Below are 18,669 nucleotides of genomic sequence, written 5' to 3'. Positions count from 1 at the left end.
AATAATCTGTCAGTTTGTTTTTTTCTCCTTAATACAATTGCTTCTTTTTACTCTATTTTCAATCAAATGGGAAGGAAGGGAAGAAAATTATTTATTTTGCCTTTACCTTTCTTCTCATTGTTTTTTTTTTTTTTTTTTTTCATTTTCTATGGACTAAAAAAACACATGCATTGCAGTGATCAACATAACTATATTGTTATCGCACTTGTAAAAATCTCCTCGCTGTTCGGTTTCCATTCCTGGGTAGCTTTGGTCACTAGTCTGTCCTTCAAATTCATGAACTCAATATTTTGGTAGAATCCATATGAAGTTATTAATCAATATACAACCATAAGATCAAGGGAAAAGAATATTAAAATAAAGATCTCTTATTTAAAGGGTTGACTTGAAATACTAATTTGAAATTGTATTGGATAAGCCTATTTCCACTGAGGATAAATAACAATCTTAAATTTTTTTTTTTATTGAGTAAATGGTCTAATTAGTTCATGAAATTGTATGTGGCTTTCAATTTAGTTCATGAATTATAATGAAAGTTAAATAAAGTTCTCGAAAAATATAATTTTTTTATTCATTTAAGTTCTTCTATTAAATAAGCTCTATTTTTTTTTAAAATAAAAGTATTTAGATAAGATGATAGTGTCATGTGATATACATATGATATATGTGAAGTGTCACGTATTATGTGGATGTATGTTACGTGGCATATGACTATAAAATATAATTATTTTAATACCTAAAATTGTAATATTGTGTTACTTTATTCCCTAAAATTTTAACTTAATATTACTTTAGTCTTCAAACATTATCATAATTTTATTTTAATCAAGTAATTATGATTAAAATATTTACACAATAAAAAAGATAATTAAGTTAATATTGTAAACATGATGATAAATATATTCATCCTTCAATTGTTAAATTTTTATTCATTTTATTTTATAATACATAAATAAAAAAACTACAGCATATATATATATATATATATATATATATTATTAAAATAAAAAATATATTTTTTTAGAAATGAAAGTAATATAGATATTTTCACAATGAAAAAAAAAAAAGAAATAATTTATATAAGAGAATTAATTATGAAAATAAAATATAAATATAGAGAAATTAGAAAGTGTTTTTATTTATGTATATTTAGAAAATAAAATAGATAAAAGAGGGGAACAATTAAAAAATTAGAAGAAGAGATATAGCATATTTAAAATAAAAAAATTAGTATTCTATTAGGTGCAACACACTTGTTAAATATTTATTATATATAATTAAAATTTAAAATAAATTATGTATATAAATACATATTATGTTTGAATATATAAATTACATATAAAAATTTGAAAAATATTTATTTTTAAATATAAATTATATTTTATATTTATGAAAAATAATTTATATTATAACACAAGATTATATTTATTTAATGATAATTTATTTTAAAATATTAATATTTAATTCATAAATAAATCAAATTAAGTATGAAATTAAAAGAATCTCTAAAAAAACCATTTGTCAAATAAAAGTCCTAAAAGTACTTTTACATAATTTAATTTTTTGTCTTTTATGTGTAGAAGTTTAGGGTTTAGGATTTATAATATTTATTTAATTATAATATTTATTTAATTATAATATTTATTTAATTATCTATTTTATCGTGAAAGTATTCAAGTCATAATTGATTAAAATAAAATTATAATAATATTTGTAGACTAAAATGACATCAAATTAAAATTTTAGAAATTAAAATAATATTGAGTTACAATTTGCTATAGTGTTATAGTTTCAAAGATTAAAATGATAGTATTTATAATTATATATCACATGATACACTCATTTAACATATGTCAATCCACTTACGTATTACATATATGTCACAGCACCCTATCCTATTATATAAACACTTTTATTTATAAAAAAAAAAATATTTAACAAAAATACTTAAATGAATGACATATTATATTTTTAAAATTTTAAAAAATTTATTAGAATTAATGACTAATTAAAATAATATATAATTTCAACAACTAATTTAACCATTTAATTTTTACGTCGGAGAAATGAACATTATGAAAATTATCGCAGTGTCTAATCTAACGGAGCTATTGCCATTTGGCATTTGGTGCCATGGGTTAAAGCAGTATATAAAATTATTATGAATCCAAAACGTTTGCATCCAAATGAATGTCTAAGAAACCTCCATTTCTATGTATATATTTCCTAAAAGCATGACTTATGACTAACCCATGAATGACCCATATAAATAACCCAAAAGCCCAAACCCATTCCCAAATGAAAACATGACATCCTTTGGCTTATGTACTTTCTGTGTGAACCACCCAATGTACAAAAAAACCCACCACACCAAAGTTAAGAAGCAAACAGTTGTGAGAAGTCAGTGGTGTAAAAGCAACCTGAAACTGAAATCATAGGGCATCATTTGTACTATATGTGAAAGAGAATCCCTTCCTCTTCTTTCAAGGCATTCAACTGCTTGCTTTCTTATTTGGTCAGGTAGTTGGAGGCAGACCCAATCCAACAAAGATTCCAAGTCCTTTGCAAAGTCCAGTAAATACCAGTCCAGCAACTTGGGGATTATTAACTTGTTCGTTTTTGTGATTCCAACTGAAGCCTGTAAATAATCTCTCTTTGCTGCTTCTAACTCATCATCAACTTGTGATGCTGTATAAACTCTCACCTAAAAATCAAATAAAAAAAAGGTTTTTTTACATTGGAAATAGAAAAACATATTTAATACATGCTTTTTTAAGTAATGCTAATTTTTTAATAAGGGTGTAACTAATGTTTCTACACTGATTAACAAGTTCCTAAGCATAAAATCTACTGATCTAGTAGTGATTCATAATAACAATAACACTTGCAATACCCAACATCGTTACTTATCCTAATAATATAAAATGGAAAACTAAAAACTGGAAAACATGTCTTTTTATGTCGTACTTGCATTCTTAGTACATGTCTGCGATATTGAATTAATTTCAAATTTCTCACAATCAAATTAACATATCTGACAATGTTAAGCTTCTTTTTTTTTTTTTTTTTTTTTTTAAATCCAAATTGATTCAAGAAAAAATGGATGCGTAACACATGACATCGATAACATACTAAAACAGTAGCTAAGCTCAAAAATAATTAATCAGTGCCCACATAAGAATAATGTTATCTGCTAAAAGTGAAGTAGAAAAACATACTGCAGGTGAAGACCAGCTTCCACATGAAAGTGCAAATGTTACCAAGGGCTCAGACCATTCCAGGCCAAATATGCTTTGTGCTTTATTAATCTCGTCATTTTTTGCAGCTTTGGGACAGGTCTGTAGCAGGATGCCAAGATAAAAATTAAGGGACAAATTGTAACATATATTTAGGACATTAACTTCAGTATAAAGAACAATAAGAAGTTCAAAAAGAAGCAAAGCCAACTTTATTCTGTCTAAACTCTAAATTGGAAAGAAAGGAGAAGATTATTGCACTTACAAACTTGAGGTGATAAGGCAGTCTCAAGATAAAATGCTCTATGGTAATTGCATTCAGCAACTGGCCCCCCACTATTATCGTTGCCTGACACATGCATTGCCATGTCTTAATTGATGTTTATTTTATATATATATATGTTGACAGAACATTAAATACTTTAGTAGAGTTTGTTAGAAATAGATTAAAGAAGTTGAAATGGCCTTTAGAATTACAATATAATTTAGCAATTTAATCAATAACCAATTTCACAGGGACACACTGAAGGTGGTCTAATCTCAGACTCAGATAACATTAGAATCTATTTTAGCATTGGAAGGGACACATGGTCAAACTGAGTATTTATGGTTTGAACAAACCAATACTCTAATCCAAACTGATACAGAAAAATGAAGTTCTTTTTTTATTTTTTATTTTCTTTCTGTCTATTGAATTTTGTGGCTGATAACCGTTGGACTCGGGATTGATGCTTTCAAGCAGCATACAACAAACAATCCCAAGTTAGACAGAAAGACCATCAATGCTTCTACTGCTTTCAATATTCTTGTTTAACAACAACGACTATAACAATAATAATGAATGTTGAGAATATTTCCCAAATCATCGTACCTTCTGCATTAATGCTACAACCATTTCGGGACTCTCGGGTATGCCGTGCTCTAAATATGCCTACAACATTGAGACCAGAATCATTTAAGGTGTTGGTTCAGCATATTAAGCAAGATAAGATGACATTCAAATTCAATTCAAATCATGAACTAGAATACCCAACTAACTCTTGAATCTTGCATTGTAATAAAATATAGTAAATTAGTGTCAGAAAGGTGTCTTACATTCATCATGCAGGAATTGTAAGTGTTTATCCAGAATGCAAGCTTTTCCTGATGAGTAAGACCCTTCAAGTTCAGAGAGGCTAGTTTCCCAAGTAGGAACCTGAATTTGTTTGCAATATTAGATAGATACCTATTGTATCATCAACCAAATCATTTAACTACCGTCTATAGCTTACTTTAATCTGTGGATCAGAAACACTGCATTTGTTGTTCGGTTCAGGTCAACAGTGGAGCCTTTAACTTCACATAAATTTTTATATGGACCAACTTCTCTTGTTTTGGACTCTGAACAGATACCATAAGGATCACACAATTGATCCTTTTCCTTGATGCATTGGTTGAAAACTGATGCAGAGCGGGAAGGTGTTCTTGATTCTCCAATTTTGTCCTTGGATGTACCAATTCTCACAAATATGCTACACAAGCACTTGACAATATCCTCCGAAACTCTATTGGGTGTGCTATCAACTTCTGAAACCTTATCATCTGATGAACTTGAGGAACTCTGAGCCCTTTCATGATCTGCTAATCTCCAGTCCAGCTGGGAAGGCAGAAACAAAAGAGTGTTGTTGAATAGACAGCTCAATCATATTGGTGTGTGTTAGATTCAGCTTATTTTAAAGAAATATTTGCTAAGGACCTGATTGGATAAACTTTTCCAAAACATACTTCTAAGAAAGAAAAATAAGATAAATTCAAATAAGTTTCTCGATAGGCAAAAACTAGTTTTTACATATGTTAAAAATAAGATTTTGAAGAAGCTAATAAGAGAGAGCTTCTACAAATTAACTTGCAAAAAAAACTTATTTCATTTTTTCTTTCTATTTTTCTAAAGTTTACCCAAATAGAAATTTATTTTGTTAGCTCTAAGGAATAAGAAGTTCCAAACACACACTAGCAAAAAACTATAGAAAATTGTAATTGTGGGGTTACTATCTAATTACCTGTAACTTAAAGTGATCCATGCATTTCTCAGGTGATTCTTGTTTGAGTGGAGATTTCTTTATTGGAGTAATGACTTTGGTCGTTTTCTTCTCTGGTGATTGCTTATCCTTCACAAAGTTACCAAATGATCGGTTCTCTTTTCCCCTTCCCTCTTCAGGGATAGACGAGAATGAATCTTGTTTTCTGTGCAATTGCTTCCCGTGGACTGGCTTCCCAGTGTGGTCATTGGCAGTGTCAGGGGAGAACATTAGCTTTCTGCTGGAAGCACTTCTGGCAAGAGAAGGCTGAACCCTACCCATAATAGTTGAATTGAACTCACTTTGAGACATGGATTTTGATCTCTGATGCTTGGAACTTCTGATGCTGTTTTGGTCAATAGGGTCATTCAAATTCTCTGCATTCCTCTTTGTGGAAATGTAGACAGCTTCCTGATATAAGCCTTGTCGAAAATTCACAACCTGCTCTTCAAGTCTAACCACCTCTTCCTCCAACACTGCTACTTCAGCCAAAAGCTCCAATGTCTAAAACAGTGAACAAAACAGCATCAATAAGGACAAAACTTAAATGTTGTATGTTTTTGGTGGTACAATCTTATTAGAGTTAGAGTTTAACCTCATATACTTATTCTCTCAATATAATTTTTGTTACACCGATTATCAGGGGGTGAAATTCTAATTCTGATTGGAAAACAACATATCAATATTTAAGGAATTACATCTAAATTTTATCATTATAAAAAATAGAGTTTTCTGTAGTTGTGTTATTCAGATACAATGAACTAACTCATTGCCTGATGAAACTGAAACTCATGAATGTGCATGATTGAAGTTGAACAACAAACCAAGAGAGAGAGACTAACATATGGAGGAAGATAAGGAGGAAGACGAGGTAAAGATCCCAAAGGCCTAGTGAATGCTCTTTCTAAAGCTCTGTGAACATTCTCTTCATGTCTAAGCTTCCTCTTCAACTTATCTACCTGCATTTGCACCAACCTTGAAAACATGAACCACTAGTGATTTTACTTTACGAACCAAAAACTAGGATGAAAGAACAAAAGGAACACAATGTAACATGGTTTTAGGAAGACTCAAAGTACATCTTGAAGCAAAGCCATTTTCCTTTCTCGATTGGATCGACGCCCATTCTCGAGGCCACCCATTGTTCTCTTCCCTCCGGTTTCCATCTTCCCCTGCTTTCCACATTCACCAATAAACAAATCATTAACATTCAACTCAATTTCCCTCCTTCACAAAAAAGAACCATAAAGTGAACACAATAAATAAATAAATAAATTATTCGTTTCGTGAGATAAGCTAAGAACCCAGTTCAGATTTGGTTCAAAAGCACACACTTTTTCTCAGTTAATAAGAATCATTCCCAACCTTTTTTTTAAGAGTTCAGAAACAGATAAACTAGCATAAGCTTGTATTGTCATTTCGTTTGTTTCTTAAGATCTTTGCATAAAATAAAATAAAACTTTTTTGAAATTGAAAAAAAAAAAATGTAGAAGAAGAAGAAGTTACTTTGGCATCATTTAAAGGAGGTTTCATTGAGTGAAGAGTGGTGCGTGCTCTGGTATTCATTTCTTGTTCAACTTTCCCGCAAAACGAGAAAGAGAAGAACGAAATCTGCTTCAAAAGAATTTAGTTAACGAAATTGCAAAAGCGGGAAGCTTTGTGAGACAGAGAAGAAGGTTTCAAAGAATTGAAGAAGCGGGAAACTTATGCAAAGAGAAAGGTTTTATGTTTTTGTGTGTAATATTATAATGTTGTTGTTGTTGCTATGAGAAATCTCGAACAGAGTGAAAGACAGAGAGAAAAGCCCAGAGGCAGAGTAACAGAAGAAGAAGAAGCAAAACGATGAGGTTGTCCAGTTTCTTGCTTCCTCCTAGTTAAGCCTTCCACTTGCTTTCACTACCTACCACCAACCAACCTCTTTTTCACTCTACTTTACACCAATCTTAAACTCAAATCAACCAATTAATACAACCAATTATATGACTAAAATTAAACTTGATTCTCTATGATAAGATTTCCAATTTAAATCTTATAAAAATAAAATATAATTAAAATAAGATACTCAATTAAAGATAATCAGTCAAGTTCTGAATTTAATTTTTTATTTTGTCTGAACATGAAAATTAAATTTTACTTAATACTTTGTTATCGACTCAATGTAATAATGAAGTTTAATGACAATCTCGGATTAGTTATGCATAGAGGCCTATTGTGATGGTCTAGGTATTACCAAGAAGAATTAGGTCTAGCATTTGTTGTTAGAAGTATTATCCTTAAATGGATAAGAATTCTAGGAAGATAGCCTAGTTAAAAAAAAGAAGTTATTATTTGGATCATATTTTATTATGGTTTGTAATGGGAGTATTTAATTTACTTTGCTAGCATGCTTTGAGAGTGGGCATGGAATTTGATGCATTTGTGAACAGTAATACAGATATTGTGTGTGTGTGTGAGAGAGAGAGAGAGAGATGTGATTGTCTGTGAAGGTGCACTTTTTGCCTTTGGCATTGTGTGTGAATCGTGAAAGTGAGGGTGACAACCCTCTTTCATAATGAATTAACGTGCGACCCACCTTCCTCCCTCTTATTCTCTCTCTTTCATTTTGCCAGCTTCTCCTTTCTTGTGTTTTTCATTGCCTTTCTATCCACATTCCCCACATTAAGTGCTACTCATATATTCTAAATATCAATAATATATTTTGTACTCTCCCCACTTCCTTTATATCCCACTTTGTTTTTGAGGTTCATTACTTGATTCAACTTAGTATTCAAATTATTTAGTAAATTGTATAGTAATTAACCTTTATCACTATTACTGAAGTTGATTTTTTAAGTAAAGTTCCATATTTAAAATTTTTAAATGAAAAAAGTATGATTTAGAAGAAAAAAATTATTACAAGAACTTAAACAAGTTTTCAATTTTGGGCTTCTTTCATTTTATTTTTTTTTCTTCACTTTTCATGCTGAAAGATGAAAATTCCCTACTTTCACTTTAACTTTGTTAGAAAACAATAATTTCAAGGAAATAAAAAGGAGAAGCAAGTGAAAGAGAATTGAGTGAGCTTTGTCGGGGCATGTGATAACAACTAAACTTTGAAAGGCATCGTCCTTAACCCAAAAAGTGTAGAGGGACCATCGATTGTAAATAAATAATTTATTCAATTAAATGTCCGTATTAATTAATCATAAGCAGATCATTAATGAAACTATACGTGCTTTTCCATTTCCTTGTTGATGTGCATGATCTGCTTGATACCTTATTCAAAAGCATTAACTAAAATGCCTTTTGAAGCAAGCGAGCCAACGTGCTACTTAATATCAAAAGATTTATTTATTATACACTCTTTCACTACAATACAAATGTTTAATTAATAATCAATCACTATTATAGAAAGATGCAAGTTAAAAAGTAGCACACAAGTTTGGTACCATGCATTTAGTACATTTTTATTTAATGTTAAATTATGAATCAAACCAAGGTCCTGCTATACACTATTTCACTACAATACAAATGTTTAATAATTAATCGCGATTAAAGAAAGATGTGAGTTAAAAATTAGCACACAAATTTGGTACCATTTAGTGTAGTTTTATTTAATGATAAATTATGAGTCAAACCAAAGTCCAACTTTCTCTGGCGCAACTTGTACTACTGTTTTTGTTTTTCTCTTGGCTCTTTAAATAAGTAATTAATCAATTCGTTCAATAAAATATGTGTAAAGTGCAATTTTAACGATCACAGGCATGTATATACATTTATTCGAGTAGAACTGACTCTTTAAATTTGTTAAGCAAAATATCAAGTCTTATGAAAAAAAAAAAAGAAGAAGTTACGGTTGCAATAGAAAAATCTCTATTAAAAGTGGTGGATTTTAAGATAGTAATATAGGTAAAATTACCGTATAAAGTGGTGGATTTTAATATATTATTAAATTTACATGTAAATGTTTAATCATCTAAATTTTAAGTTTGGAATATTTGGTATACATGTGTATAAATATATAATTTGACTACTATTCTTACTAAAATCTGTAAGTGTTTTAATGATAAGGATGACATTCTAGTTACTTTAATATTTGTAATGGTGAGGGACATCTATAAAGACACTTTAATACTCAATTTAAAAGAGAGTCTAGGTTAAGAATGAGATTAGGGTTTTAGTGATACCTGGTGTCCCATATATAAGTGTTTTATAATGTTGCATGATTTTAGGAGATACTTTTACATGATATTTGTAGATACTTTCATATGATTGTGCATAGTGTTTAATGACAGATATTACCTTCAATGTGTTGCTCTTTAATGTATTTTGGGATTCCTAAATTCTTGGAGATATGATGTGGGGATTATTCCTTGATTGACGTTTGGGTGATATCTTGGATCCAACATGGCGAGCTCGACTCGGTAGGACTAGGTTCATGGTAAACTCAGCTCGATTCATCCGAGCTAAGAGGTACACAAGCCCCTATAGTTTCGAGCTCCATGGGCATGAAAGAATTATTAGATTGATCATTTTACGATTTTGTGGTGTAGGTGGTTGGACGATTTGACGTGTAATAAAAGTTGTTGATAGTTTTTTCACATGCGTTGATAAGTAATGATTGCGGTTTTAATGATTATATCTAGGTCGCTCATTGTTTTGCAAATTCAAATGTGGTCCGTCAACTAAGTGAAAGAGATAAATGGAACTATTATCATTTAAGGATAGTATGAAGGAAAAATAAACACTAGAAGGGAGGTTAAATAGTGTGTATCAAAGACTCGCACATTTTTTGTAGTGAAGTAGTAATGTCAATCAGATGAAGAGTGAATAATAGTTAGATGAAACACTAGATATTTTTATACTCTAGTTCATCTCAACTACCAAGATTGTGTCTAGTTCTCAATCCAACCAGATTAAGTTCCACTATCTTTAAACAAAGATACAATTATTCTTTCAACAAGTCGTTTCTGTCTCAACTCAAAGTATTATTTGGCTTGCCTTTCCAAGTATTCTTTTAACAACAAGTCACTCCAAGCTTAACAACCAAGTATTCTTTTCAACCAAGTCTCTTCGGGCTCAAACAAGTATTATTTTACAGACAAGGCTCTTTAGATTTAATCTTATAACAATGGTTATAAAGGTTACAAAAATATTGTGTTCATCTCACTTATACATTATACAACCTGTATAGATCATTAAGCTTTTATAAGAAAGAATAAATATGATTTACAAAAAGTGTTTCTTTGTATGTCTTTCCATACAAGCCTTTTCTATATATTATGGCTCCTTTCTTTCTTGAACTTTGAATTTTCTTATATAGTATCTTGGAGAAGATGACCATTGCAACACTTTAAGTCAAGCTCACAAGTTTGCTTTGTCCATCTTTATCATTTTTCCTTATGATAGTAGGTAATAGTTTGACTTATTTAATGCAAGTATTAAATGTATTTCACCAAATGGTATCTCTTATTTGATTAAGGAGACTACTTATCAAACTTTTCATAACAAATGGAACTTGTAGAAACAATGTCAGCACAGTGTAGTAACAGTAGTGACTATATTTACTTTTCTCCATGATATTAGGGATTTTCGTTCTTAATTATGATGGAAAGTGCGATTTTGTTCTCTTTAACAAATTTGTGAGTTTCAAGATGATCTTCTAGTTTGATCTATTAAGAAATGAAACATTTAAAACAAACTTTGTCATTAGTCACAATAAATAATGAAAATTTAATGAACATAAGATAGATCATATGCTTTGTTTGATTTACATCGTCTTATAGATGATCTGCATCTTACACTTTGTTTGATGAACATTTTCAAAGATATTTTCGAAGATGTTTTTTAGTACATTTTCTTTTTTAAAAACATTTCATTTATTAGCATTAAAATTATAAAGCTTGAGAGATCCAAGATTATCTTTTGACTTAATAGGTAGCCTCGGCAGACTGTTCATTTCTTCCTTTATTTTGCTATGGGTTACAAGTTAATAGCTAGTTCTTGGTCATTCATGATCCCATGATAGTTTTCCTGTAATTTTCTTTGCTCTCAGGTGTCATTCCCCTATTCGCTAGTTTTTTAGTATTTTAATTTGTTTGTCTTTGCGTGAGTGTGTGAACGAGGAGGAGACATTTGAGACTTGAGTATGATGATAGTGACTCCTTTAAGGTTTCTATGAGGTTGCCTAAGGAGAATGCCCCCACCAATGCACGTGAGGGAACTTCTGGCGTGGTTCAGCTAGTGGCGACAAAGCCCATCTTTGTTAGGGTTGAGTAGTTTGTAGAGTCGATGTTGGAGGATTCAATAATGATAAAGAAAAGGTCCACTGGATAGGGAGGACTATAATGGGTTAAGAGTGAGGTAGATTGGTATGAAAGTAAGTTGGATAATGAAGAGTTAGTTGTGGCATTACTCGGTAGTTGTGCACTTTTTGCACCATCACAAGTGCATCTATTTGTTGTTCACCCTTATACCGAGGGTGATCATTGGGCGAGGAGATCTATTCTCGTTCGTTCATGTATATGTATCATTGTATTTTGCAAGATATGTGTGTTACTCTTTCTTTTAGTGTTTTGGAGTATAATTTCCTAAGAAAGGAAAATGTAGCCTTGACTCAACTGCATCTGGGTAGTTGGGCATTCTTTCGTGCTTTCTAGGTGTTGTGTAAGTATGTGGGTATTGAGTTGACTCTCACAAAGTTCTTGTATTTTTATCAAATGAAGGTCAACTTACCTATTAGATGAATGTTACTTAATGGGTGGAGCAAGAAGGATTTATTTAAGTTGTACACCTACTCTTCTAAGCATTTCAAGGTTAAGTATGTTTCAAATTAAGGCTACCATCAGACATAAGAGGAAAAATCTTGGGTTCCACAATCCTAACAAGTCACCTAGGTTCCTAATTGGTTTTAACGGAGAACTCATTGAGGTTCAACAATGAGGGAAATATAAGGCTTTCGAAGGTCGAGCTTATTAGTGTAAGGAGCTGGTGAAGTTACATCAGTCTCTAGATGTGAAAGTCATCTTTACGCTATCGAGTGCAACTAATCTGCACCAAGTCTTAGAGGGTGAGTTTAGAGATTTTGTGTGTTTGTTCTATTTGTTATTGAATTGGTTTCTGATGTATGTTTCCTATGTAGGTGCGATTGGAATTAGTTAATGAAAGCACTTGAAGGCTAAGTTCAAGGTCAATAGTGAAGTTTAGAAATCGGTAGATGCGTAACCAGAGGGTTTCATCACCTTATGGTAGAGGAGGAGTTTGTAGTGCCCTTACTAATTAGAAAGTGGAAGAATGTCTGTGGCAAGGATGGTTATGCGCACCAATTCTGTTTCCCCCAAGAAAAGTAGGTCAATTGAGGGGATCATGTCTATTAGGACTGTTGTGTTAAGGTCAAACGTCTCCTTTGCCAAAGAGGATAAGGGTGGAGGGTTTGTTTAATGGAGGAGAGGCGAAGAAGGTAGAGATGAGAAATGTGGAGGAGATGAAAGTCATGTTTGTTGAGAAAAACATTCAAGAGGGAGGGATTGGCTGTCAAGATTATTACTCATGCACTTGTTGTTCAAAAGGAAAAGGTGATGACGACTAAGTCGTTGGTGCTGAATGGGGGTTCCAATCTTGTTGACAAAGGGAAGGGTCCCATGCCCCCCTTGAATGGTTGATTTAGAGGTTGGATGGTGATGATAAGGGTGTTGTAAAGGAGGCATGTGGTGAGGTTGGTAAGGTTGTGTTGTCACGTGCCCAACCTTAGGGGGAGGCTCAATGGCTGGATCATGTATCGACCATGGGTTCCCTATGGAATTTTAAGAAGACAACCTTCAATTGTTTGCAAGCTATTAATTTGAGCAAGTTTGATCATCATATGGTGCAGAGACTATTAAGACTTATTCTTATAATAAATGAATATCTTCTCATAATATGTGTGTGCGTGTGTGTGTGTGATACTTCATTATATATTAGTATTGTGGTTGATCTTCAAATCTCAAGGTCTCAACTTTGAATTTTAGTTTGATAAAGAAAGATGTTGGAAGGGATAATCTTAATACGGTTAAGATCCAGAGGGACACTAATTTCTGACAAAGTCAACAAATATGTTTATCAATATCATGGTATAAAAAAACAAAAAATAAAAAATCAAAGTATAATTTTTTTTTTTTGATTATCCACCAATTTGATTTGATGAAACAAAGTAAATGTTTTTTAAAATTATAAACTTAATTTATGCATATAAAAAGACTTGCTCTTAATATATATATATATATATATATATATAAAAGGGTGAAATATTCTTTTACTTTATTGATTTATATGAAAAATATGATTTAATTACATATATGAATATAGTTTTTAAAATAAATAATTAAAAATATAAGACACGATTTTGGAGGAAATCTAGGTGTTTTAAATTTGACAAAATCATTTTTTCTGTACTTCTCAGTATTTCTATTTAGCAAAAGAGAATCATTTGAATAGTACGAAATTTAGGAAGACTGCATACCAATATCTAATTTCTCACCCAAATCTGAATTTATTTTATCTTTATTAAACTTATCATTTTAATTTACCAATAAAACCCAACCACGCTATTTCCAAAGCCTTTCTTATCAAATCTGTTTGTACGTATCATATAACATAACAAAGTACTGCAAAGAAGAATCTTCTTCTTGATATATTGAATTGTTTATAACATTGCACGTAGTATGTGAAATATAATGAGGCAGTCCATTTAATTAATTAGAATGGCATTTGCCATTGCAAATAATTTATGGATCAGATTGGATTGCCACATGTGATTAAGATTGGAGACATGATTAAGAAGCAAGCAACGTGGTCAGTGAATCTGCTTTGATGCTGCAATTTCTTTTTTGCATTTCATATAAATTATTAATACAATTCACAATTAATTAATGTTAATATTGTGAATTAACTATATGCACGATCTGGCTCACTAATTTTTCTAGCTTCTGGAAATTAATATACTGTGTTTCAGTTATATATTATTTGATTCTTTAATTAACAATAAATTAATATTCAACTTTTTAAAATTTTAATTTAACTCAAATTCTTTTTATCCTTTGTCCGAATAAAAATAGGTTTAAATAACTTTTTAATCCTATTACAATGTGTTTTTTGATTTTAGTCATTTTTTTTTCATTTGATAAACATTATTGGCCTATTATAGGGGAAGAGTTGTGGAAGACAGTGCGTGATGCATTTTAGGTAGGGTTCTCTGATCCTGCTCTTTTGGAGACACAAATTGTCCTAATTCTGAAGGTTGAGGCCCCCACCGCTCTGAAAGAATTTAGACTTATTAGCCTTTGTAATGTGGCCTGGAAGACTATCTCCAAGGTTCTGGTAGCTCGCCTTAGACCTTTTTTGGGTGATCTTATTGGCCCTTTTTAAGGTAGCTTCATTCCTGGGCGGGACACAAGAGACAATTGTATTATTGCTCAAGAAGTATTAACTAACACCCACAAAAACAACTCAAGGGTGGGTTCGCTGGTATTGAAACTTGATTTAGAGAAAGCTTACGATAGGGTGAGTTGGAGGTTTCTAGAGGCTACTTTGATCAGGTATGGGTTTCCTCCGGTTATTATCCAACTCATTATGTGGGGTGTGAAGCATACAACTTTGTCAATTCTTTGGAACGGAGGTGCCCTTCCATCATTTGTACCTGAACGTGGTTTGAGCCAAGGGGACCCTCTATCACCATATCTCTTCGTTTTCTGCATGGAATGATTAGCGCTGCGCATTTCTGAACTTCACCTTTCAGGGATTTGGAATTTTATCATTGTCATAGGGAGGTTTACAGCTCACCCATTTATTTTTTGCTGATGATGTAATACTTTTCTGCCAAGCATCTGTGAAACAAGTTGAGTTGGTGAACAACGTCCTAAGGGAGTTCTCTGAGGCTTCAGGTTTAAAAATTAATTTGGACAAGTCCAAATTCGTGGTCTCAAAGAAAGTGGATAGATTGCAGGTGGAGAAGCTAGAAGCTATTCTTGGTATTCGTCACACTACTCGGATTAAGAAATATCTAGGCACACCAATGATTATAGGGTCATCTAAGATAGCATATTTTCATGGTGTAGTGGATAAAATCAATGCTTGCCTTGCCTCCTGGAAAGGAAAGCTTTTAAATAAGGCGGGAAAGCTTTGCCTTATCAAGTCAACGGTCTCAACAATGCATGTGTACAACATGCACTCTCTCTGGCTACCATCAGCAGTTTGCAATAAGGTTAACCATGCATCTCGGTCCTTGCTCTGGTCCAATAATGGCAGATCAAGGTTTTGGTCCCATGTTGGATGGGAGGTAGTTACAAAGTCTAAGGATTATGGCGGTTTGGGTTTGCGCAAATGTTGAGTGTCTTTTATGCATGATTTGCACTCAACTTTTTGGTACTCTTTTTGGTAATTGTAGATATTATATATGTTATTTTACCCCCTTTATTTAAAGAATCAAGTTATACTAAAAGAGTAGAGGAGTAGTAGCAAAATCTTAAGAAATTTCCTTATTTTTTGCAGGTTTTTTAGGAAAGCAGAGATCCACAGCCATAGCTGTGGATCTGGAGCTCGAGCTGTGGAAATCTGGGGAGAAATTGTGAAGGTCAGAAACTTGCAACTATAGCTGTGTTCTGCAGCTATAGCTGTGGAAATCTGGAATGCTCATTTTTGGTTCCAGAGACTTGAAGCTATAGTTGTGGATCTGGAGCTCGAGCTGTGAAAATCTGAAATGCAAACTTGAAGCTCCAGAGAGTTAAAGCTAAAGTTGTGGACTCTCAGCTAAAGCCATGGAAGCACCCATGACCCAACACCAACTCCAGAGATCCACAGCCATAGCTGTGGCTTCAGCGCTTAAGCGTTGGAGGTTCCTTAAGTTTGAAGGAGTTGCCACAGCTATAGCTGTGAAACCACAGCTGTAGCCTTGGAGGTTTCTTCACCCTGAAGGACTCTCCACAGCTATAGCCGTGGATCTGCAGCTGCAGCCGTGGAAATAAAAGTTACTTTTTGGCCTTGTTTTGAAGCCAATATAAAAGGGAAAAACAGAGGAACCAGGGGCATCACGAAATATACAGAGAAAAAGAGATTAAGGGCTTGGGAAGAAGGAAGAACAAGGGGAGAGAAAAGATTTGGAAGCTGGATCCTTTGGGAACGAAGATCAACTCCATTTCTTCATCTTTTACTTTGTAATTTCTTCCTTTCATTCTTTGATCTTGTAATGGCCATGTGTGGCTAAACTCATTAAGGATTGGTTGGATGTAACTACTAACTCCTCTTCTTCTTAAATATATGCATTTTGATCTCATTATTTGTGCATTGGTTCTTCTCTTAACGCTTATATCGGCTTGATCACCCGTTGTATGATTTTTGGTTTTTGAATCCAGTTGGAAAACGTTTTCGAAAACCCGAACTAAATCTTGCACCTAATCACTTCTTGTTCTAGGAATAGACTTGATTTGGTTAGTCACATTGTTCAAGTCATTGTTCTTAATGCAAAGTGTTAAACTCAAAACATAGAGGAATCATGTTTTGAGCTTAATGACTTTAGGATTCAACCTTGAGGAATCTTGTTGGATTACTTAATGAACGTGGAAATAATGGAATTAGAATCGCATTTATTTTAAGAAGATCTACGAGTTAGCAAGTGCTCTGAACCAATCCTTGTTCTTAATCATTGTCTTTACTACGTTTATTTTATTGTGTTGTTCTAATCTGTTTTCACTCATCTGCAATTTTAACATCACTCTCTTTTAAATCATTAGAGCAAGAATTACTAAACACTCAAATCCCTGAGGACGATATTTAATTACTACATCGAAACTTGGTCCACTTGCCAAGTGGAGTGTTTGCGAAAAAATCTTCATCATGTTTCTGGCGCCGTTGCCGGGGATTTGGTTCTATTTAGTAATTCTTAATCTTGTGATTTTGTAATTGTGTAGATAATTCATTTTGTGAATATTTATAATATATAGATATTTGTCTTGTTGTGTTTTGTGGACTTACCTTGCTGTGCAGACTCCTTTAAAAAGTGTATGCGAGGGGAAACTCCAGCCGAAGAATTGCATTTTGATCCTGAAATTGAAAGAACGGCAAGGAGGAACAACAGTAAAACAAGAAGGCTGAGACAGTTAGAGAGAATCCAAAAACAACAACAAGATCTTCTGAGTTCTTCTACTTCATCAAATCAACCACACTTCGAAACAGAAATGGCTGAAGAGGGAACAGGTGGACCAGGTAGGCAACCAAGAAGAACCCTAGGTGATTATGCACAACAACATGGTCCTAGGCATTTCTCTAGCATTGCCGCTCCAAATACTTCTAGAGAAATGGAGATGAAGCCTGCCTTCCTTACCTTGGTTAGCTCACAACAATTTGCTGGCCTTGATCATGAAGACGCATACTCACACCTTTCAAATTTCTATGAGTTATGTGGAACAATGGGAATACCTGAAGGTGATGAGGAAGCTGTATATTTGAGGTTGTTTCCCTTCTCTTTAACAGGAAAAGCTAAAGTTTGGTTACAATCTCACCCAAATCAGAGTTTGACAAGCTGGGGTGATGTGGAAAACAAGTTTGTGAACAGATTCTATCCATCATCCAAGTATATTAAGGCCAAGTCAGAAATTACTACTTTCAGGCAAGGTGTAGATGAACCATTTTGTGAAGCCTGGGAAATATTTAAGTCATTGCTCAGAAAATGTCCTAACCATGGGTTTGAAGATATAGCTCAACTCAATTTCTTTGTGAATGGAATCAAGCCTGAGGTGAAGATGTTATTGGATGCAGCAGCTGGTGGCACTATGATGACTGTGAGTCCAGAGGAAGCCACTCAAATCATAGAATCTCTGGCATCTTCTGATCACCAAGCAGAGCATGGGAGACACCAATCTCATAAAAGAGGAGTTCTTGATCTTAGCACTAATGATGCAATCCTTGCTCAGAATAAATTGTTGTCCCAACAGATTGAAGCATTGACTAAGTAGATGGCCAAGATTCCACAACAGCTTCATGCTATTGCTTCTTCTTCAAATCAACCAAATCCTTCTCTAAAATGTGATTTTTGTGGAGGAGATCATCCCAATGGTCACTGTGCAGAAATTCCAAATGAAGAAGAGGTCAACTATGTGGAAAACCAACAGAAAGGAGGTAATTTTAATTGCCGTAATTATAATACTAACAATTATATGCAGGGAAATCAAGGTTGGAGAAACAACAACAACCAAGGATATGGATGGAGGAATGAAGCTGGGCCATCCAATAGGCCACCACAACAATCACAACAACATCAGCCTGCTTATCCATCTATGCATGAAAGAACTAGTAAATTGGAGGAGACTCTGAACCAGTTCATGCAGGTATCTATGAACAACCAGAAAAACACTGAAGCTTCCATCAAG

At 33.0% G+C, this 18,669-nt stretch overlaps 1 protein-coding gene across 4 annotated transcripts; it reads right to left on the bottom strand.

Moving 5' to 3' along the window:
• Nucleotides 1-2,124: 2,124 nt before the first annotated feature.
• On the bottom strand, nucleotides 2,125-7,297 carry LOC109803760 (uncharacterized). 4 transcript variants are annotated; one of them, XM_029272297.2, is made up of 10 exons: nucleotides 6,800-7,297; nucleotides 6,373-6,468; nucleotides 6,136-6,268; nucleotides 5,276-5,797; nucleotides 4,508-4,872; nucleotides 4,332-4,431; nucleotides 4,108-4,167; nucleotides 3,502-3,585; nucleotides 3,219-3,338; nucleotides 2,125-2,704 (listed from the first exon to the last, which is right to left on the bottom strand). In XM_029272297.2, exons 1-10 carry the CDS (start codon nucleotides 6,808-6,810, stop codon nucleotides 2,402-2,404), a joined length of 1,794 nt encoding a protein of 597 aa, XP_029128130.1. In that variant the 5' UTR covers nucleotides 6,811-7,297; the 3' UTR covers nucleotides 2,125-2,401. The 4 variants fall into 4 exon arrangements, with proteins under 4 accessions (XP_029128130.1, XP_020221023.1, XP_029128131.1 ...); XM_020365434.3 differs by having other exon boundaries at nucleotides 6,136-6,252; nucleotides 6,800-7,295; XM_029272298.2 differs by having other exon boundaries at nucleotides 6,373-6,465; nucleotides 6,800-7,295.
• Between the last annotated feature and the right edge of the window lie 11,372 nt (nucleotides 7,298-18,669).

Source organism: Cajanus cajan, chromosome 2 (assembly GCF_000230855.2).
Source record: "Cajanus cajan strain Asha chromosome 2, NIPB_CcT2T_4, whole genome shotgun sequence".
In the NCBI taxonomy this organism is placed as follows: Eukaryota; Viridiplantae; Streptophyta; class Magnoliopsida; order Fabales; family Fabaceae; genus Cajanus; species Cajanus cajan.
Note: the sequence above shows the minus strand (reverse complement) of the source record. Positions and strands in the feature narration are given on the sequence as shown.

Bases quoted from the DNA above. Each gene is read 5' to 3' on its own strand.
- LOC109803760 (XM_020365434.3), bottom strand. From the start codon at position 6,859: ATGAATACCAGAGCACGCACCACTCTTCACTCAATGAAACCTCCTTTA. The intron at 6,253-6,372 runs GTACTTTGAGTC...GTGCAAATGCAG, and splicing joins AAATGGCTTTGCTTCAAGAT to GTAGATAAGTTGAAGAGGAA. The intron at 3,339-3,501 runs GTAAGTGCAATA...ATCCTGCTACAG, and splicing joins TGCCTTATCACCTCAAGTTT to ACCTGTCCCAAAGCTGCAAA.